This window comes from Mirounga leonina, unplaced genomic scaffold (genome assembly GCF_011800145.1).
Source record: "Mirounga leonina isolate KUSES-001 unplaced genomic scaffold, KU_Mleo_1.0 Mir_178, whole genome shotgun sequence".
NCBI classification, from domain to species: Eukaryota; Metazoa; Chordata; class Mammalia; order Carnivora; family Phocidae; genus Mirounga; species Mirounga leonina.
The window spans coordinates 6,479,617-6,501,735 of record NW_023270464.1 but is presented as its reverse complement, the minus strand read 5'-3'; the positions used below and the strand labels follow the sequence as shown (position 1 = coordinate 6,501,735).

Here is a 22,119-nt window from a genome sequence, read left to right as displayed (position 1 = left end):
ACTGGCCTATTTTACTATGGTAGTCGACTAATATGATCCTGTTTGATTATTATGAATTGTTACACTTTTTTGGATTTGGTATGTTGTTGTAATGTGTTTTCTGCATCTAATTCTGTAAGTTGTACTGCCCTATATTTCTTTCTTCTGACAGTATTTAACTAGCCTTAGTAGTTTGGTCGGTTTTTTTATTAGACAAGAAAAAAAAACATTAAACATTAATGATGTGATTATTTAACTGAGAAGTTAAAATAGAAATAAACTAGAAGCATAGAGGCAGGAAAGAATTAAAAAAGATAGGAAATTAATGAAAAAATAATCAAACACATAATAGTGTTGTCCAACAAAATTAAAATGTGGTTATTTGAAAAAACTAAAAGACTAATAAAAATGAAGGTGGGGAAATCGGAGGGGGAGACAAACCATGAGAGACTATGGACTCGGAGAAACAAACTGAGGGTTTGGCCGGTGATGGCTATTAAGGAGGGCGCATATTGCATGGAGCACTGGGTGTTATATGAAAACAATGAATTGTGGAACACTATATCAAAAACTAATGATGTACTGTATGGTGACTAACATAACATAATAAAATTAAATTTAATTTAAAAAATAGAGTAAGAAAAAATAAAAGAATATACAAAAATAATATTAAGAATGAAAAGGGGGAACCTTATGTAAATATTTCATTTGTTTAAGAAGAATGTGTTTTCACTAATTGTTGGGTGTGTATGCTTTTTTAAATGTTCATGAGATCAAATTTATTAAAGCAAATTTTTCGATCTCCAATATACTTTGTAATTTTGGCCAGATGGGTTTATTTTTGCAGCAGATTTTGCCTGTTACCTGAATCTGCCATCTTTCAAGGACCAGAAATGTCTTCAATTACACCTTTTCCCTTCCAAATTATTCTTATTATTTAACAGTCATTGATTATTTAGATTTGCATGTAGGCTGCTACTCTTTGTCTCCCTTAAAAATCTGTGTTGTATTTTTCCTGTTTAGTAGTTTCATCAGCTTCACTACCTAGTGATGAATCTTTTATTTGACATGATCCTTGCTTCTTGTACTTTCTCAATTTGAGATTTACTTTTTTTTTCAGTGCTGAAAATTCTTAGTCATTTTCTCTTTAAATAATTTCTCACCTATTCTTTTTATCAATATTTTCTAGGACTCCTATTAGATGAGTTCTTATTCTACCCTTCTCATCCCTTAACCTTTCTTATCTGGGTGATTTTTTTGGGTACCTTTTTCAGCTCTTGATCCCAGAGTACCAATGTTCTCTTCATCATTAGCCAATCTCCTCTTTAACATAAATTTTCAATTTTAATTGCTATGAGTTTTTTTCCTAGGTGCTCATATTTTATTTTCTGTTTGTTTCTATTCCTTTGTGCTTTGTTCTTTCCCTATGCTATTAATTCCTACTTTATTCCTTGTATACTATATTACTAACACTGCTTACCTTTGTTTTCTCATCTCAGGCCCAGATAAGACCGTTTTCTAGCTTCCCTTGAGGTTGTGATCAAGTGACTCTGGCCAAAGGATTGTGGGCAGAAATACTACAAGCAACTTCCAGGCCTGGCCCTGGTACACTCCTACTTGTTTGCAAGATGTGTAAATGTTGAGGCTTCAGCAGAGACTTCAGTTAGCACATTCCTCTGGTCCTCAGAACATAGTCAATCCAGTTGTTGAAAGGATCTTGCATCTCTGAAAGATTTGAGGAGCTTAGCTACCTAGGAAGGTCACTGGAACTTTGTGATTATGGTATGAGGGAGCAATAAACTTTATAGTGTTATGCCAATAGGATTTGTGGTTTATTACTGCAGCTGATATTAATCACCAGGATCAATAACTTTGGAATTTTAAACATACTTATTTTATAGGTTTTTTTCCCCAGATCATCCTATTATTTCAAATTGTGGGGTACTAACTCTCTGTTTATTCTGCCTGTGTACTTTCCCTTACTATTGACTATTGCCTCATAGGGCATGTAGTTTATTTCTGTGTGGGTTTTATATATATATATAGTTTGAGTTCATTTTCATGAAAGTCCTAATTTTTTTGAGTCCCATGTATGGGAAATTATAGAATTCTTGCTCCAGGGGAATTCTTGAATTCTAAACCATGTGGGTAGTATACCTTTGGACACATACCTAAACACTATGTGTTTTTGGGTTTTAGTTATCTTTTTCCCCCTATCCAGAGTCAAAGCAGAAAATATGTTTCCTCCCATTACCCTTGGTCATGGTTGGGCTTTACTGGTCTCTTTTACATGGAAGGGGAGATTTTTCCAGACTCCAGATTTAGGTGGATATCTTCATTCCATTCCCTCAACTCTCATAGACTCAAGGCCAGGTTGCTTCATTGGGGTATGTTAAAATTTCAGACTCTTATCCTTGGAGCCCATGTCCAGATGTGCCCCTCCCCTGGACTATCGTAACAGCACCAGCTTGTGAGTAACTACTCTGGATTTATTTCTGGTCCCTGCTTTTCTAAGCTCAAGTATGTATTAATCTACTCTTAAGTTTCATTTCCCATTCATGTAGGGAATGAGAATAAGACAGGGACATGCAGCTCTGTCAGCTCAACTCCCAGATGTCCTACTACTTTATTTTACAAATGAAAAAGCCTAGTCCCATACATGGAGGGGAACATAGCCAAACTCACAGACCTACTTATAGGCACAGACAGACTGGAATTTATTTTTCCACACTCAGGTCAGCTCTAAACTGTAAACTGAGTGAGTGGATTATGTTCGTAGTTCCTTCAGGCATCTGGCAGATCACAGGGCATAAATAAAAACCAATTGACTGGTTATCCCACTGAAAATAGTTTATTTCTAGGTTTCTGATATTATGGGTATAAGGGATGTAAGGAAGCAGTTATGCTTTTAGGAAAGTGAACCCAATGACTAAACTCAAGGTATATGAATTCCCTTGTCCCCTCTAGAAAGGAAGGCAGGGGTTTTAGACGCTTCCAGAAAATGTGTTTGAGAGCCAGCGCTGCATTCACGTGACCAGTGGACATGGCGTGCCTGTTAGAATCTTCCTGTTGATGCTTCTCATGCCCCTTCTATTCTGTTGTTTTATTTTCCTTCTCTTAGTTCCTTTTTGCCAGCAGCTGCAATCCTTTAGCTCATTTCTTCACGGGCGCCAGCTCTGTGTGTATCTAGGCGGCCACAGATTGCATAACTCAGGAGCCCTGATTGAAGCTAAGAGCACACCTGTCCGCTCACAAGAACCCCTGCCCTGGTGTTCCCATCTTCTGGCGGAACACCTTCTTTGTGGCAAGCCCAGGTCCGCTGTCATTTCTATGAACCCTTCTCCAGTTTCTTTCCTTCCGCGAGGACCCTATCGCAGTTATCAAAGCCTACACTGATCATTTGTTTATAAATGTGTGTATAAAAAAACACCTCAGTTAACAGGTGTGAATTTGCTATCAGACACTTCTTTGCAAGGCTGTTATATTTCTTTGTTTTTCCAAATCAAATAACTGGCTCAGTCGTCCATTCCTGCTGCTGGAGTATATTCAAGGGTAGTCACGTTTTGGTGAGCCTTTCTCTAGTTTCTGATGTCATCCAAGAACGCAGTTCCGAAATGTGGGCCTTGCCTAGGCTGGTCCACAGCGCCCGAGCTCTTGATGTAGTTCAAACACTCTGGGGCTTGAACCAAGGCGAGCCGCAGCGCCCCCTACGTGTGCGCAGGGAACCTACTGCACTCAGCTTTCTGCAACCTGCTTGCTGAGAGCAAATGGGACAGGGCTTTCCGCCTCTTTAGAAGCCCCTCCACAGTACCTTAACTCCCTTGCTCACCCAAAACCATGCCCCCATCTTTAACATCTAGGACTCGCCTTAGCCCCTGACCCTTTGACTGTTTTTTTTTTTTTTTTTTTTTTTTTTTCCCCCCTGAGCCTCCCCTTATCAATTAACTCTCTCCCGGGTTAAAATAAATAAATAAAAAGCCTAGATCTCACCACCAAATTTTGGCTGGCCTTCCAGAAAGGGTTTGGGGGAGTAACTTTTCAATCTTTCAAATCTCCTTTAAAAAAGAATGAGACATAAAGAGGATGTCCACTGGGAATCCCATCACACACTTTTGCAGTTCTTCTCCTCCCCTATAGAATGTCTCCCAGGCAGAGATTTCCCCTCTCCTCTCAGCACTTCCAGAACCTAAATGAGAATCGGGCTGGTGATGCCCAGCAAACGGTTGCTGACAAAATACCGGGCCAGGGGTAGAAGGGGGCTTCCTCTCAGGTCTGTTGTTTCTGGTTGGAGAGACTTCCCAACCTGTGGGAGCCTGGTTCCCAGTCGCTGTCACCTAGCCACTGGCGTAAGGGAGGTAGGGCCCTGGAGGACTGCACCCCAGAATTGTCCCGCTCTCTCCCAACGACCCCGCGCAGCTTCTGTCTGAGAGCAGGAGGGAGCGGAGTGGGGACCAAGGACAGAAGGGAGAGACAGAGCCTGGCCCTGGACAGCCCCCGGCTTGGCCGGAGGCGCGATGCGGAGGGACAGCCCGGTGGAGACGGAGGCGGGGCGGGGTGCCCACACTGTAACCAGCGCCGGGGTGCACTTCCCCTTACCCCCGCGGGGCTGCAGTTCCCCGGGCAGCCGCGGAGTCTCCTAGGCCCCCGCGGGCGGACTGGGGTGGGGGCGGGGGCGGGGCTCGTCACGTGGAGAAGCGCGCGGAGGCGGGAGGGGCGGGGGCGCGCGCTCGGCTCTTTAAAGGCGCGCGAGCCAAGCCGGGAGAGGCGGCTCCGCGGCCGCAGGCGCAGGCCCGGGCGGATCCGCGAGACGCGCGGCGTGCGGGCGGGTGGCGGCTCCGGGTCCCAACATGCGCCGGTCGGTCTGGCTGGCGCTGGCCGCGTCGCTCTTGCACGGTAAAGCCCCCGAGTCTCCCAGCCCTCCACTCCTCCTCCGCGGGATCCCGGGAGCATTCTGGCGGCTCCGAGCGCCCGGCGCCGGGGCCAGCTTTGGGGAATCGCGCGAGGAGGGACGGTGGGTGGCACTACCGGGGGCTGTCCGGGAAGGGCGAGCCCGGTTCGTCTGGGCTGCTTGCTTTAGGCGGCGGGGGTCACGGGCAGGGGGCGTGGGGCGCATCCCCGCTGGCCTTCCCTGAGCAGCCCCCCGGGCTCTCCTCTCCTTAAGTGTCCCTGCAAGGCGAGTTCCAGAGGAAGCTCTACAAGGAGCTGGTCAAGAACTACAACCCCTTGGAGAGGCCCGTGGCCAACGACTCGCAGCCGCTCACCGTCTACTTCTCCCTGAGTCTCCTGCAGATCATGGACGTGGTGAGTCCGGCCGTGGCCGCAAGGCTGTCCTCTCCCCGCTGTGGGTTCGGAGGGGTGGCGGAGGCATCAGGCGGCCAGGCGGTGTAGCTTGGCTGGGACACGCTTGCTGGCTCAAGGCCAGGAGGGCCAGCGCTCTGCCCCTAACCGGGGCCTGCCCGCTGCTGCGTGCCTCAGTTTCCCCTCCCGCCGAGAAGGAACCCGGTGACGCATGTTCCACTGTCCCAGCCACCTGTGCGTTGGTACTTCAGTCCCACCTTTCCCTCAGCTTGGAAACTCAGGATGAACGTATCCCCATCCTGAGCCAGAATCAAAGAATAGGGTATTTCCAAATGGTCACATTTTAGTACCCATTGTGGTATAAGTGTTAGCATGCTGTCCGTGTCCATTTAGCCATCTCTAGACTTTTCTGCCGCCTGTAGTATGTAGCCTCTTTGGGTAGGGGCTTGGCCTTGGGCTTTGCAGCTGGTTAATCTGTCCAGGCAGATGGCCAGCTGTGAGCATTTACACACCCCTTGCCCTAATTCCAATAATGGGCTATTTTTTTTTTTTTTCTTTCTGGTGGGAGTAGTGCTGGTAGTTCTGCTCTGATGGTGAGCAAGGTTCCACACTCGAGATACACTTGTCTGTTCCTTCAGGCAGCTGCTCCCAGCCCCATGGGGTTCTTTCTTTGTGGACTTACTAGTGCTCACTTTAGTTGACAGATATGTATAGTGTGTGTAAATTTCTTTTTCTTTTGCTCTTCTAGACTGCTTTGAATGATCAGAGTTCATTGACATATCCTTCATACAATACAAATATTTTACAAAAGTGTTTAATTCATTATAAATGGATTTCTGTGTCTAGTCTGTACAAGACATTAGACTCTGTTCTGGGGCACAGGGACGATGGTGTTCAGGGGGAGGGAAAACTGTGGTAGGAAAGAGGTGTGCAGATAGCCTCAGTTCCACATAGAAAGTGCTACTATCCACCAGAGGGGTGCAGATGGGTGGTGTAAGAAGACAGGTGATATTTCATAATCCTACAAATAAAGAATACCCACACTACCACACTGATGTATGTTACATCACTTAACCTAGTTAAAATTGCCGTGATGAATGGCTTCCTCTTCCATACTATACCTGCATTAAATGTGCACTTCCTCCCGCAGACAGAACTCTGCTTTAAAATACTCAGTGTCTATGTGATGACATGATGACTTACCAGGAGGGCTGTAGGCAAGTGCTGTTGTACAGGTTACAAAAGAACAAAAATTGCTGTTTACAGAGCTTGGATTACAGGAGAGGGGAAAGGATGCAGATTTGGAATTAGGGGAAGAGAGGCTGAAAAAGAAGCTCTAGTATTGAATGAAGCCGGGTCAGAGAAATGGAAGTGTGGGGGCTTTGGGAGCGGCACAAGGCTCTGGGTGTTTGGGGAGGCAAGTACCTTATTAAAGATCAACTTCTCTGTTACTTTGAGAGGTTCAGGATTTGTACTTGGGAGCCTTGGTGGGTTCCGGCTCTGACAGTTTCTGGATGGTTGCTCTTAGGTAAGTTTTGTAAGTGTCCTGAGTCTGTACTTTGCTGTTAATGAAATAGACACAATAGCATTTCACTGGTCACTGTGATGAGCTAAAGATGTGAAGGCAAATTTAAGAGACCACAAAGCTAGCACATGACTATGGTCATTTTCATCAAATGCACCAAACCAAACAACACTCCCCACTCCACCCCTGCACACCTGGACAGAGGACCTGTCAGCTAAGCAAACACACTTCACAAGTGGTGCATGATAGGCTGAGAAGGTGAAAGCCACACTCCCCCACCCCATTTGCCCAGGACTGGCTCCAGCCAGCCAGGTAGCCTCACCATGGGTATGCTCCACATAGACAAGGAGCCTCTCTGGAGTGGTCCTCTGGCTGGCTGGCTGGCATGTGAAGGTACAGTGGCTCCTTAGCCAAGGAGCAAGAATAGTGAGCAAGCGGAGCAGTCCTAAGTCTGTGGCAGTCTCTTTGGAGAGGAGATCACTCATTGTGCAGCTGCAAGCTTCTTTCTGGGTGCTTTTGCCTCTTTTAAGAGATCCTTAAGGAATCAGGTTAAATGAGGGATTTGGGGGTCTTATGAGAAGTTTAGGTGTCAGCTAGAGTTACGTGATGTGACAAAGACAAGCTTGTGTCAAGTTAGGAAATTTAAAAAACTAACAAAAATCATGAGTACTGGGTATCATCATCATTCCAGTGCTAGAAAAACACACGTGAAGGCAGCCATGAGCATCCTGAGGTCATGGGAAGGTGGGAAGGGAAAAAGCCTTGGTCTCACCTTGGCCATCCAGCCGTGAACCCGTTGAACTTCGTAGGCAGGCAATGCTGTGAGCTCATGGTGTGGCCTTGAACAAATTACTTTACCTCTCTAAGCCCTGTTTCTTCATGTGTAAAATGAGAGTAGTAATACCCACTTCACAGGGTTTCAAGAGGATTAAATAAGAAAAAGTGGTTGACGTTCACTGTAATTCACTGAAGGTTTGCTAGTTCTTAATTATGTAGCTACTCAACTCAGAGGTTGGGAAGTTGATGCCTAGAAAGGTGTGGTCACTTGCCCAAAGTTGCTCATTGGTTAGAGGCAGGGCTTCAAGGAAAACCCACATCTGACTTGCAAGTGCTTTGCATCTTGCCTCCTTTGGAGTTGGTAACTTCTTTTGCAGGACAGTTAGCTTAATTTACTTAAACTGGCTGAACTGTAGCTGATTGAGTGAGACTGTCCTGAGATCCTAGGTGGAAAGGAAGTCTCTATATCTGAAATAATGAAATATGCAAACATTTGTATTCTATTCGGACTTGGCTCTGCCTGGTTTTGAAGCAGAGCCAGGGCTCTCCAGCTGGAATCTTAGCACCCTGGACAGAGATACAGTGGCTCTCATAAGGGATTCATGTGACAGTCTTGACTGGCGTTAGATTCTTTTTATAAATTTGGTTAATATGGGCCATTTACTCACTCTGACTGGGCTGTTCTAGAGACCATTACCCTGCTCTCCAAGTCTTCTTGTTCCCCTTTTTGCCAGCAGAGATTTCCTGGCTGGAGTGATAGGGAGATGGCATATGATGCTGCATATTTTATTTTCATGAAAGATCATTTCTATTTCACCAGTTTATTCCACACATATTTACTGAGCTCGTTTTGTGAACTTTGGTAGATTCTGGGGATTCATAAATGAATAAGGGATGGTTTCTACTTTTAAAACTCACAGTCTGGGGCACCTGGGTAGCTCAGATGGTTGAGCGTCTGCTTTCGGCTCTGGTCATGATCCCAGGGTTCTGGAATGGAGACCCGCATGGGGCTCCCTGCTCTGCGTGGAGTCTGCTTCTCCCTCTCCTTCTACTGCTCCCCCTACTTGTGCTCTCTCACTCTCTCTGTCAAATAAATAAACAAAATCTTTAAAAAGAATAATAAAACTCACAGTCTGGCTAGGGAGACTGACATGTAGATCCATGATTACCACATGTGTAATTTAACATACATGCCTATACAAAGTGCTACAAATACACATAGGAGAAAACATTTATTTCCAGCGAGGGTGGCTGGGAATGGTTTCAAAGTGGAGGTAGTTAGATTTCTAAAATTGAGTAGGAATTTGCCAGTTGGAGAAAGTAGGAACGACTCTCCAGGTGATGGGGGCAGGGTGAGAAGATTTTGGTGGAGGACAGGACACTTTCAGCAAGGTAGGTTTTAAGAAGTGCTCACTCTCAGTTATTCTTGGCTACAGGTTTTGCTGTAAGACTTTTTAGAATATTGGGTGTTCCTATGTTTATTGAGAATTTCTAAAAGAGGGATACATATAGTATTGACCAAACTAATTTTTCTTTACAAATTTTTTTGGTAAGAATTAGTTTCTAGAAATATACCTTACAAGATGAAGGATAGGATTATTTTTGGGGGAGGAAGTATGCATTGAGTTCAGAGACAGGAGGGGAACAGAGTGTGAGGTATCTAGAGTGCTTCTGCAGAGTTGAGGTTTTGTCCTAGTCTGGGTATCTCTGAGGGCATGAGGAGACGGTGTGCCAGGGGATTTGTGAAGCTGCAGGATCAGCTTGCCATAGCAGATTTTCCTAGAAATGGAAACAATCCAAACCATGATATTTGCATTAAGTCCCACAAATATAAATTATAGATTAGAATGAAAAAAAAGATGCATACATTTTAAAGACAAAGCATATATTTTCAAAGGGATGGTTTTACCTGCTGTGGTCTGTTCTAGTTATTTAGCAGGCCCATAGGTGAAATGTTAGGTGGAGAGTGGGAAGGTGTGGTGTATTTTTAAGCAGAGGAGGATGTAACTAGACCTGTGTTTGTTTAGATAGAGGATGTTGAGGGCAGTATGTGTGTGGGATAGATTGGAGAGGAGGAGAAGTGTAGACAAGGGATGAAGAGGTCGAAACTTCCCAACATTGTGGGAAAGTGAGAAATGGACAGAATCCAGAGACACTTTGGATATCCAACCTATGATGTATAACTGTTTATATAAACATCATGTAGCTACATAAATAAATTTGTTATGTAAAAGTGTCTACATTATTCCTGAATGCATACTCTGACTCACGGCATTTATTAATTTACTTCGTGGGCTTGTAACTGGGCTGAGAATGAGATGATACACAAGAAATCATTTTGAAGGGATGCAAATGCAGGGTTGTAAACTGCCAACAGTTTCCATAATATTTCTCCTTTATTCCTGCCATATAGTCATTCACCTGTATGCATACATCTTAAGGCCATTCTAGGTGTTGATTTGCATAAAATAAATGTGCACAGTTATGAAAGCATGTCCAGAAGGCAAGGCATTTAAAATGAATAATGTGAATCAACACATAATTATACACAATGTAAAACACATAATTATGCATGAATGATTTTTGGTATTTTATAGATTCTACTTTTAGATTCAACCTTTCAGAAGCTTTAATCACAAGACAGTAGAACTAAGTGATCATGCATTTGGGGTTTGCTACAGCCAATGGCAGGTGTGTTTGTGGAGCCCAATAATGTAAGGGCTTGTGTGTTACCTGACAGCCCCAGGGCGATGCTTTGCTTTTGTCAGGCCTATGATTTTGCATCTGCTGGCCACTATTTAAAGTGCTACAATGCTAACTTATTATTATCCAATATTAACTGTAAAAATTGTACAAGTTGAACACCATCTATGCAGAAAGCCCAAGGTACAAGTAAGTATCCTAATAATGTTTTTATACATGGTATATCTTAAAACTACAAATGTAATACATATATTTGTGCAGGAAACGAAATTAAAAAAAAAAGGACTGAGGGGGAAAATCATCACCCAAATCACAATCACTCAAGACATTCTGGTGTATTTCATGCTCTTTTCTCTGTGTTTATAGAGTGTGTAGGGAAGTATTTAAAAATTAAAATTATATAACCCCATTACAGCATTTTAAACAGTATTAACAGGCATTAATTTTAAAGTGATACAAATATGCCAAGTAGTAAACAAATATAAATTTTAAACTAAAATTGAATTCTTTTTCCACTATCATGCATTTCTCACCATCAGTGAGTGTTCAATCTCTGTCCCTCTTTTTATTTTAGAAATCGTTTAAAAAGCGTGTATTGAAATGATTCATGATGTTACTTTTAAGTTACAAGAAATGATTCATGACGTTGTTTCTAAGCCTGGTTGCCCTTTTATTTTGCCCCAGTGCATGTGGAGAATTACAGAGATAATCTGAAGGTCTTGAGGATACTATCTTCCTCCAGTGTTTGTTTGTTTCTGACCAACATCCAGGTCATGGCACCAGCAAGCACAAATTGCCTCAATCCAGTTAGTCACTGAGAATATGGGGAGCTGGCCTTCCCTCCCTGTAAGGGCTGATCTGCTTTTGATTTTTGCTTATACATACAGGATGTAAATATAGAGAATTTATTGGAGTCTTCTCTCTTTTCAATGGACCTTGAACTCCTGTTTTGTTCCCCTAGCTCTCACTTCTGTCAAGATCTGCATAATTTTTTAGCCTCTTAGGCATTGCTTTAGGAATCATCAAAGGGTTGTTGAAAAGTGGCCCCAAGCCCTGTTATCTTCTAAGGGCTTCCCTCCCCTCCTGGATCTTGGTTCTGCAGTTCTTCATTGCCCTGTTAAGTTCTCTGGTGTTTTTAAGCACATGATCATTGCATTTTCCATCTTCTTTAATTGTTCTCACTGGAGGATTTGTGAGAACCACTTAGTCCATCATTGCTGGGAGCAGAACTGAAATTCTAAATTAAAACTTGTTTACAATGCATCTTTGTAATTGATCCAGATTTATTATGATAGAAATTTTATCCCTCTCAAACCTCTTTATGACTTTGGGACATAAACAAACATACAAAATGGTTTAGCTTTATAGACTGAGGATTATGGACACTTTTACTGAAGGAATCTTTCTTGTAAATGTTGCTTTTCTGGTCTACCACTGAAGGTATTCCCCAAAGCATTCAGTTTTCTCAGAGCTCCTGATTCATCCCTGACATGCTGTTAAAGGAAGAGAAAGAGTCTTGTTATGGAGGGATGCTAACGAAAATCTCCGTCCTTTTATTGATTTATTAGGTTTAGGTAGTGCTTTACTCCTCAGAGGAGAGGCAAGTCATTTAGAACCTTCTAATAGCAGTTCCCATGATATTTATTTCAGTGATTTACTTATTGACAGTCAACATTAGGTATAAACCATTTTAGCAAAAACCAAAAAAATATAACACCCCCAACCAAACTATTGTAAAAGTGTGTCTGTGTACATATTTATGTGTATATAAATACACACACCCACACACCTGTTGTCTTATCTCTCCTTGTTGAATATTTTCTTTTGATATCTCAAAATAAGATATCACATAATATGCTTAAGTTTCCATGGAGAAAAGCTAGAAGTTACAGCAAAAGCTGAGGAAATCACAGCTCCCAGAATGCCAAAATAATTGGCTGAAACTAACGAGATTAAATAAGGAATTGTATAATATCCTGTATTATGGGTTAAAAGCTGCTGAGGGAGAATCGCTGTGGGAAAGTCTTAGATGTGTGCCTGACTCCAGGCTCCAACTCAGCTTGTAGATGAAGGAGCTGACCTGTCCCAGTGGCAGGTGGAAGCTGGCAAAGTGGGAAGGAATTGTAACTGTCATGGTTAACAAATGCCACCTGTGAGATGATCCTTAAAGTGGGGAATTTCCTCTCAGATCACTGTCTGTAAAGATTCCTGTCTTGGGGTAAAAGAGGTGGTGTCTATATTTGAGGGAGAAGGCATATTGATAAAACAATAAAAACGTGTTATATCCCACTGGAAAACCATTAGCATGGCATTGAGCACCAGGGTTGAATTTTGCCCTTCTCTGGAAATTTATACAGGTGGAATAACACAAGCACACGGTGGTATTCTTTTAGGTCTGGTTACTTTTGCTTAATTTTATTTTTGGGAGAGTCACTCAAGTTGTTGCCTGTGGTTGTAGTTTATTCATCTTTATTGTATGAATATAAGATTTATTATTCTATTGATGGATATTTAGATTCCAGCTTTTGTCTGTTATGAAGACCTCTGTCATAGATATTCTTATTTTACATGTCTTTTGATGCACATGTGAATGCATTTTTATTACATATGTATATATATGGGAGTGGACTCTAAGGCATAAGGTGGCAATAACTTTAAGTTTTCCAAATGAAGCCAAACAAAATGATTTTAAAATGATTATATACCAATTAACATTCTCACTAGCAGTGTATGAAAAATCCTTGTTGCTCTACATACTCACCAACCCTTGGTATTTTCAGTCTTTTTAATTCACAGTCTGGTGGGTGGGGAGTGATAGTTCTTTGTGATTTTAATTAGCCGTTCCCCAGATTACCACTGGAGTCGAGGACATTTTCATTTCTTAATTTTAAGTTGGTTATTTTCTTTTGAGAAGTGTCTATTCATGTCTCTTGCCTATTTTTTTTAAGTTTTTTTTATTGTTAGTTAGTCACCATACATTACATCATTAGTTTTTGATGTAGTGTTCTATGATTCATTGTTTGTGCATAACACCCAGTGCTCCATGCAGAACGTGCCCTCTTTAATACCCATCACCAGGCTAACCTATCCTCCCACGCCCCTCCCCTCTAGAACCCTCAGTTTTTCAGAGTCTATCATCTCTCATGGTTCGTCTCCCCCTCCGATTTCCCCCGCTTCATTCTTCCCCTCCTGCTATCTTCTTTTTCTTTTCTTAACATATATTGCATTATTTGTTTCAGAGGTACAGATCTGTGATTCAACAGTCTTGCACAATTCATAGCACTCACCAGCACATACCCTCCCCAGTGTCTATCACACAGCCACCCATCCCTCCCACCCAACCCCCCACTCCAGCAACCCTCAGTTTGTTTCCTGAGATTAAGAATTCCTCATATCAGTGAGGTCATATGATACATGTCTTTCTCTGATTGACTTATTTCGCTCAGCATAACACCCTCCAGTTCCATCCATGTTGTTGCGAATGGCAAGATCTCCTTTTGATGGCTGCATAATATTCCATTGTATATATATACCACTTCTTCTTTATCCATTCATCTGTCGATGGACATCTTGGCTCTTTCCACAGTTTGGCTATTGTGGACATTGCTGCTATAAACATCGGGGTGCATGTACCTTTTTGGATCCCTACTTTTGTATCTTTGGGGTAAATACCCAGTAGTGCAATTGCTGGATCGTATTGTAGCTCTATTTTCAACTTTTTGAGGAACCTCCATACTGTTTTCCAGAGTGGCTGTACCAGCTTGCATTCCCACCAACAGTGTAGGAGGGTTCCCCTCTCTCTGCGTCCCCGCCAACATCTGTCATTTCCTGACTTGTTAATTTTAGCCATTCTGACTGGTATGAGGTGGTATCTCATTGAGGTTTTGATTTGGATTTTCCTGATGCCGAGCGATGTTGAGCACTTTTTCATGTGTCTGTTGGCCATTTGGATGTCTTCTTTGGAAAAATGTCTGTTCATGTCTTCTGCCCATTTCTTGATTGGATTCTTTGTTCTTTAGGTGTTGAGTTTGATAAGTTCTTTATAGATTTTGGATACTAGCCCTTTATCTGATATGTCATTTGCAAATATCTTCTTCCATTCTGTCGGGTGTCTTTTGGTTTTGTTGACTGTTTCTTTTGCTGTGCAAAAGCTTTTTATCTTGATGAAGTCCCAATAGTTCATTTTTGCCCTTGTTTCCCTTGCCTTTGGCGATGTTTCTAGGAAGAAGTTGCTGTGGCTGAGGTCGAAGAGGTTGCAGCCTGTGTTCTTCTTTAGGATTTTGATGTTTGATGGACTCCTGTGTCACATTGAGGTCATTCAACCATTTGGAGTCTATTTTTGTGTGTGGTGTAAGGTAATGGTCCAGTTTGATTCTTCTGCATGTGGCTGTCCGATTTTCCCAACACCATTTGTTGAAGAGACTGTCTTTTTCCATTGGACATTCTTTCCCGCTTTGTCGAAGATTAGTTGGGCATAGAGTTGAGGGTCCATTTCTGGGCTCTCTGTTCTGTTCCATTGATCTATGTGTCTGTTTTTGTGCCAGTACCATGCTGGCTTGATGATGACAGCTTTGTAATAGAGCTTGAAGTCTGGAATTGTGATGCCACCAGCTTTGCTTTTCTTTTTCAATGTTCCTCTGGCTATTCAGGGTCTTTTCTGGTTCCATACAAATTTTAGGATTATTTGTTCCATTTCTTTGAAAAAAGTAGATGCTATTTTGATAGGGATTGCATTAAATGTGTAGATTGCTCTAGGTAGCATTGACATCTTCACAATATTTGTTCTTCCAATCCATGAGCATGGAACATTTTTGCATTTCTTTGTGTCTTCCTCAATTTCTTTCATGAGTATTTTATAGTTTTCTGAGTACAGATCCTTTGTCTCTTTGGTTAGATTTCTTCCTAGGTATCTTATGGTTTTGGGTGCAATTGTAAATGGGATCGACTCCTTAATTTCTCTTTCTTCTGTCTTGTTGTTGGTGTATAGGAATGCCACTGACTTCTGTGCTTTGATTTTATATCCTGCCACTTGACTGAATTCCTGTATGAGTTCTAGCAGTTTTGGGGTGGAGTCTTTTGGGTTTTCCACATCACATCACATCATCTGCAAAGAGTGAGAGTTTGACTTCTTCTTTGCCGATTTGGATGCCTTTTATTTCTTTTTGTTGTCTGATTGCTGTGGCTAGGACTTCCAATACTATGTTGAATAGCAGTGGTGATAGTGGACATCCCTGCCACGTTCCTGACCTTAGGGGTAGAGCTCTCAGTTTTTCCCCATTGAGAATGATATTCGCTGTAGGTTTTTCATAGATGGCTTTTATGATATTGAGGTATTACCCTCGATCCCTATACTCTGAATCAGAGTTTTGATCAAGAAAGGATGCTGTACTTTGTCAAATGCTTTTTCTGCATCTATTGAGAAGATTATATGATTCTTGTTCTTTCTTTTGTTAATGTATTGTATTACGTTGATTGATTTGCAGATGTTGAACCATCCTTGCAGCCCAGAGTTAAATCCCACTTGGTTGTGGTGAATAATCCTTTTAATGTACTGTTGGATCCTATTGGCTAGTATTTTGGTGAGAATTTTTGCATCCATGTTCATCAGGGATATTGGTCTGTAATTCTCCTTTTGGATGGGGTCTTTGTCTGGTTTGGGGATCAAGGTAATGGTGGCCTCATAAGATGAGTTTGGAAGTTTTCCTTCCATTTCTATCTTTTGGAACAGTTTCAGAAGAATAGGTATTAATTCTTCTTGAAATGTTTGGTAGAATTCCCCTGGGAAGCCATCTGGCCCTGGGCTTTTGTTTGTTGAGAGATTTTTGATGACTGCTTCAATTTCCTTAATGGTTATAGGTCTGTTCAGGTTTTCTATTTCATCCTGGTTCAGTTTTGGTAGTTGATACATCTCTAGGAATGCGTCCATTTCTTCCAGGTTATCTAATTTGCTGGCATAGAGTTGCTCATAATATGTTCTTATAATTGTTTGTATTTCTATGGTGTTGGTTGTGATCTCTCCTCTTTCATTCATGATTTTGTTGATTTGGGTCATTTCTCTTCTCTTTTTGATAAGTCTGGCCAGGGGTTTATCAATCTTGTTAATTCTTTCAAAGAACCAGCTCCTAGTTTCGTTGATCTGTTCTACTGTTCTTTTGGCTTCTATTTCATTGATTTCTGCTCTGATCTTTATTATTTCTCTTCTCCTGCTGGGTTTAGGCTTTATTTGCTGTTCTTTCTCCAGTTCCTTTAGGTGAAGGGTTAGGTTGTGTACTTGAGACCTTTCTTGTTTCTTGAGAAAGGCTTGTATTGCTATATACTTTCCCCTTAGGACTGCCTTTGCTGTATCCCAAAGATTTTTAATAGTTGTGTTTTCATTTTCATTGGTTTCCATGAAATTTTTAAATTCTTCTTTAATTTCCTGGTTGACCCATTCATTCTTCAGTAGGATGCTCTTTAGCCTCCATGTATTTGAGTTCTTTCCGAGTTTCCTCTTGTGATTGAGTTCTAGTTTCAAAGCATTGTGGTCTGAAAATAGGCAAGGAATGATCCCAATCTTTTGGTACCGGTTGAGACCTGATTTATGACCTAGGATGTGATCTATTCTGGAGAATGTTCCATGGGCACTAGAGAAGAATGTGTATTCCGTTGCTTTGGGATGGAATGTTCTGAATATGTCTGTGAAGTCCATTTGGTCCAGTGTGTCATTTAAAGTCTTTATTTCCGGGCGCCTGGGTGGCTCAGTCATTAAGCGTCTGCCTTCGGCTCAGGTCATGATCCCAGGGTCCTGGGTTCGAGTCCCACATCGGGCTCCCTGCTCCACGGGAAGCCTGCTTCTCCCTCTCCCACTCCCCCTGCTTCTGTTCCTGCTCTCGCTATGTCTCTCTCTGTCAAATAAATAAATAAAATCTTTAAAAAAATAAATAAATTCTTTATTTCCTTGTTGATCTTTTGCTTAGATTATCTGTCCATTTCAGTGAGGGGAGTGTTAACGTCCCCCACTATTACTGTATTGTTGTCTATGTGTTTCTTTGCTTTTGTTATTAATTGCCTTATAAAATTGGCTGCTCCCATGTTAGAGGCATAGATATTTATAATTGTTAGATCTTCTTGTTGGATAGACCCTTTAAGTAGGATATAGTGTCTTTCCTCATCTCATATTACAGTCTTTGGTGTAAAATCTAATTTGTCTGATATAAGGATTGCCACCCCAGCTTTCTTTTGGTGTTCATTAGCATGGTAAATGGTTCCAATTTTGTGCTCCATGGCTTTATCACTTGCCAGAAGCGGTCGACGGAGGCCCCTCCCCCGCCGTCTATCCTCCCGAATATTGCCTCAGATTCACTTCTCCGCACGTCCTACCTTCCAGAAAGTGGTCGCTTTTCTGTTCAGAGAGTTGTTGCTATTCTTTTCTTTGATCTCTTGTTGAGTTTGTAGGTGTTCAGAATGGTTTGATCTCTATCCAGCTGAATTCCTGAGACCAGACAAAATCCAGGTCTCCTACTCCTCTGCCATCTTGCTCCGCCCTCTTGCCTATTTTTATCTTGGTTTGTTTGTTTGTTTAGTTTTTCCTTATTGATTTGTATGAATTTTTCTAAATTAAGGACATGAGCCCCTAGGCACTTACATGTTTTTGCAGATATTCTCTCAGACTCTTTGGCTTGTCTCTTTCTCTTGAGGTTTGTTTTTTCTGTCTTTTGTAAATCTTTTTTTTTTTTTTAAGATTTTATTTATTTATCCATGAGAGACAGAGACAGGGAGAGAGAGAGAGAGAGAGAGAGAGAGAAGGAGAGGGAGAAGCAGGCTCCCAAGGAGCAGGGAGCCCAATGCGGGACTCGATCCCAGGACTCTGGGATCATGACCTGAGCCAAAGGCAGACGCTTAACCATCTGAGCCACCCAGGCGCCCAAGTCTTTTGTAAATCTTTAATTGAAGTATAATATACTTCTAGAGAGATGGTGTCTTTTGATGAACAGCAGTTCTTCATTTTAATGAGACCCAGCTCATAAAACCTTTCTTCTATATTTAATGCTTATTGTGTCGTATTTAAAAACTCCTTCCCTTTCTCAACCACATGAAGATATTTTCCTTTAGAGGCTTTTTGTTGTTTTGTTTTACCTTTTATATTTTATGTCCCATCCACCTAGAGTTGAATTTTAGTTTAGTATAATTTAAAGGTTTTCACTTTTAAGCAGCTTTGTGGAAATCTTGACTGATGATTAACTTAAAAGGGTGTTAGTGTAATTGCTGCACGATTATTGAACTGTATCACATTTGGACATTTTATGATCCACTGTGTTGGCCCCCGGATAGACATTTCAGTTATTTAATATGTGTATACTATGCAGAAAATGTATAGGCTATGACATTTTTTAATATTTAAAAATGTCAATGTGACACACAACATTTACAGAGCCAACAGTAAGGATTTATGAGAAGCCCTCGCCCTATCGCACTCTTCCCATTGCTGTCCATTCCCCAGAGACCTTCAGCAGCCTCTGTTTCTGGTTATAATTCTTGTTTTAATACTCATTTATTATTCCTTGATTGATCAGCTTTATCCATTTGCTATTGACTACTTGTTATGATGAGATAGGAACTTGATTCACTCACAGCTCTCCCTATTGCCGTCACTTTCACAGATCACTTTTATACCTTCAAAAGACAGTCTTGACTGTCATTTCTGTTAACCATAATTTGGTTTCCCTGTCTGTAAGCACTCCAGTGCTGCCCCTACTTTTTTTTTTTTAACCTCCTTCTATCTCCATGTTGGTAACATTTACATTCTCTCCTGTAACCATATGTGATTTCTCTGTAATTTGATTCTATTGTATCTTGATTCTTTTTTTTTTAAAGCTGCCTTCATGATTTTGTGACAATGTACACTATACTTTGCAAAGTCATTTTTTTCCTGAGCCTATAATTCCTTCTTGTTTGGGTCTAATGCTATGGCAGCTGTGCTATTCAGTGGGGTTGACTGTTTCAGTTGTCAACTAACCTGGTGTCAAGTTTAGATGTTCTCCTTTTTGACCAAATCTTATCATTCCTTTCTTTTTCCAAGTCTTTAGTCATGCTATTTATTCTGTCTGTTCATTATACAGTTAACCTCCTTCTCAGAGGATATCAGTTGAGGGTTATCGTTTACTTCTTTATTTTTTTAATTCATTTGTTTCAAACTGTATAATATTTCTTCTAAGATAATTTTTCCTTTTTCTTTTAATTTTGCTCATTTATTTATTTGTTTTCCTGTTTATTTTTATGATTTGTTTGGCAAGCTTTCCTAAAATGCCTTCTGATTCTTAGATTTCTCTTCGTATTTTAAAATTAGGGAAGAGAAACATTGGTGAAAGTACTGTATTTGAGGGTAGGATTTAGAATCAGCTGTGGTTTTAGGGCTTGGGTGAGGACTGTTAAATTTTTTTGAAGATGCTAAATGCCAAAGGGCTGGATGCTTTGTCTCAGGGTCATCTCTTGTCACACTAGCTTCTTTATTCTCTAATTCAGGGCTATCCAATAGAAATACAATGCCAGCTACTGATGTAATTTTATTTTATTTTATTTATTATTTATTATTTATTTATTTATTTTATTATGTTACATTAGTCACTATACAATACTTCATTCGTTGTTGATGTAGTGTTCCATGATTCATTGTTTGCGTATAACACCCCGTGCTCCATGCAATACGTGCCCTCCTTAGTACATATCATCAGGCTTAACCCATCCCCCTGACTCCCTCCCCTCTTAAACCTTCAGTTTGTTTCTCAGAATCCATAGTCTCTCATGGTTCATCTCCCCCTCCGATTTCCCCCCCTTCATTTTTCCCTTCCTTCTCCTAATGTCCTCCATGCTGTTTCTTATGTTACACAAATAAGTGAAACCATATGATAATTGACTTTCTCTGCTTGACTTATTTCACTTAGCACAATCCCCTCCAGTTCCATCCATGTCGATGCAAATTTTAGATTTTCTAGTGGCCACACTTAAAAAATAAAAAGATACAGGTATAATTAATTTTAATAAGAAATTTTACTTAACAAAATATATCTAGTTATTAAAATTTCAACACATAGCCAATGTAGAAACATTGTTAATGAGATGGTTTACATTTCTGGGGGAGGGCAGAGCTAAGTCTTAGAAATCCAGTGTGTGCATTACACTCATAGCCCATCTCAGACTGGTCACATATCAAGGACACATATCAAGGTAGCCACATTTTGCTGGTGGCTACCCCATGTTAGATTACACAGTTCTAGCCAATCCATTTTTTTTTTTTTGAGTTTTGAATCAATGGAGTGAGGAGAAACCCTGGCTGATGGTTATTCTCAGAAGGGAATTGGCAGCTCTCTATTCCAAAGTTCTCTGTCACTCACCCATGTGATCTCCACTCTGTTCTCCCTGCCTCCTTCAGTTCACTTCTGAACTCAGTAAGGTTCCAGGTTCCATGGGGCACACCTGCTCCTCCCACCCTGCAGCCCCCTCACTAGTATTTAGCATAGGGCTTCCTTCACTCTATGTTTGCAGATACTAATCCCTGTACATGCTCTGTCTGTATGTAATGTATTGAAAATATCTTGCCTTTTTGTGATCCTATTCCCATTCTCTTTGTTTTGGGGCATTTATACCATTTCACTCCTTTATTTTAATTCCAGTGATCTTAGAGGGAAAGGGGAAATAAATGGGTATGTTTAAGCTGACCTCTTCAACTAGAAACTCACAGGATATTCTTACCAGCAACTCAGCCAATGGCATAAATATGCTGTTTTGGATGTTTAATCCATTGTTTGATTCACAAGTCCATGTTGATACTTCTATAATACATTTTGATATTTAATGGGATCCTTTAAACTGAGCAGTGAACACTTGGGTAAAGTTGTTGCTGTCATTTTCTTAGATCAGTGCAGCTCCTCCGAATGGTGTATGATCATGTCCTTCAGGTAGCCTTTTGTGACTTATTGAATATATGCTTAAAAGGTACTGTCTAAAAAATATAATTAAAAGTTATAATTCCCTGTTCCTTGGCAACACCTCCTTTGACTTTAAAAGAATGAGATAATAAGCATTTTCTCATACTTCTTACATATACAATTTATTTAAAGGTAAATAAATATTTTCTTTTAAGCTAGTCACTGTAGAAAATGATGCATTTACTCTAACAACACTACTAACTTATTGAATACTTTTGGACTCCTATTAGGATTAAAGCACTATAATTTGAAAATTTTCAGTTGGGATATTTTTATTTTCAGGATGAGTTTATTAGGAATGACAGGGCATACCTCAAAGTAGGGTCTCTTGATGAAGATTGGTGGCTCTTAAATGAGATGGGGATGGATCTTCTGTTTTTATCTTTCTTTTGGATGTTTATAATCTGATACTGAATAAAAATCAAAAGAAAGTTCCCCAAAGTGTCCTAAGCAATGTAAAACCTTTCTGTACTATTTTCAAAGAGAGTCTGTAATGAAGTAATGGACTTTTTAGTATGTAAGCTTGAGAAATCTTTAATTTATATTCATAGCTTATATATTAAATGAAGTGTTTTATGGGTTTTAAAATTAATTGGCCAAAGCTTTTCTTCTTTTTTTTAAAAAAGTTTTTATTTAAACTCCAGTTAGTTAACATACAGTGTAATATTACTTTCAGGTGTACAATATAGTGATTCAACACTTCCATATAGTACCCTGTGCTCATCACAAGTGCCCTCCTTAATCCCCATCACCTATTTCACCCATCCCCCCACCCACCTCTCCTCTGGTAACCATCAGTTTGTTCTCTATAGGTAAGAGTCTGTTTCTTGGTTTGCCTCTCTTTTTCCCTTTGCTCATCTGTTTTGTTTTTTT

At 40.8% G+C, this 22,119-nt stretch overlaps 1 protein-coding gene across 1 annotated transcript in view; it reads left to right on the top strand.

Moving 5' to 3' along the window:
- Window positions 1-4,826: 4,826 nt before the first annotated feature.
- LOC118022967 (neuronal acetylcholine receptor subunit alpha-7) overlaps window positions 4,827-22,119 on the top strand; it is a 129,933-nt gene continuing 112,640 nt past the window's right edge. Inside the window, exons 1-2 of the mRNA XM_035023960.1 lie at window positions 4,827-4,872; window positions 5,141-5,280. Coding sequence (XP_034879851.1) covers window positions 4,827-4,872; window positions 5,141-5,280 — 186 coding nt within the window. The remainder of the gene's footprint in view (window positions 4,873-5,140; window positions 5,281-22,119) is intronic.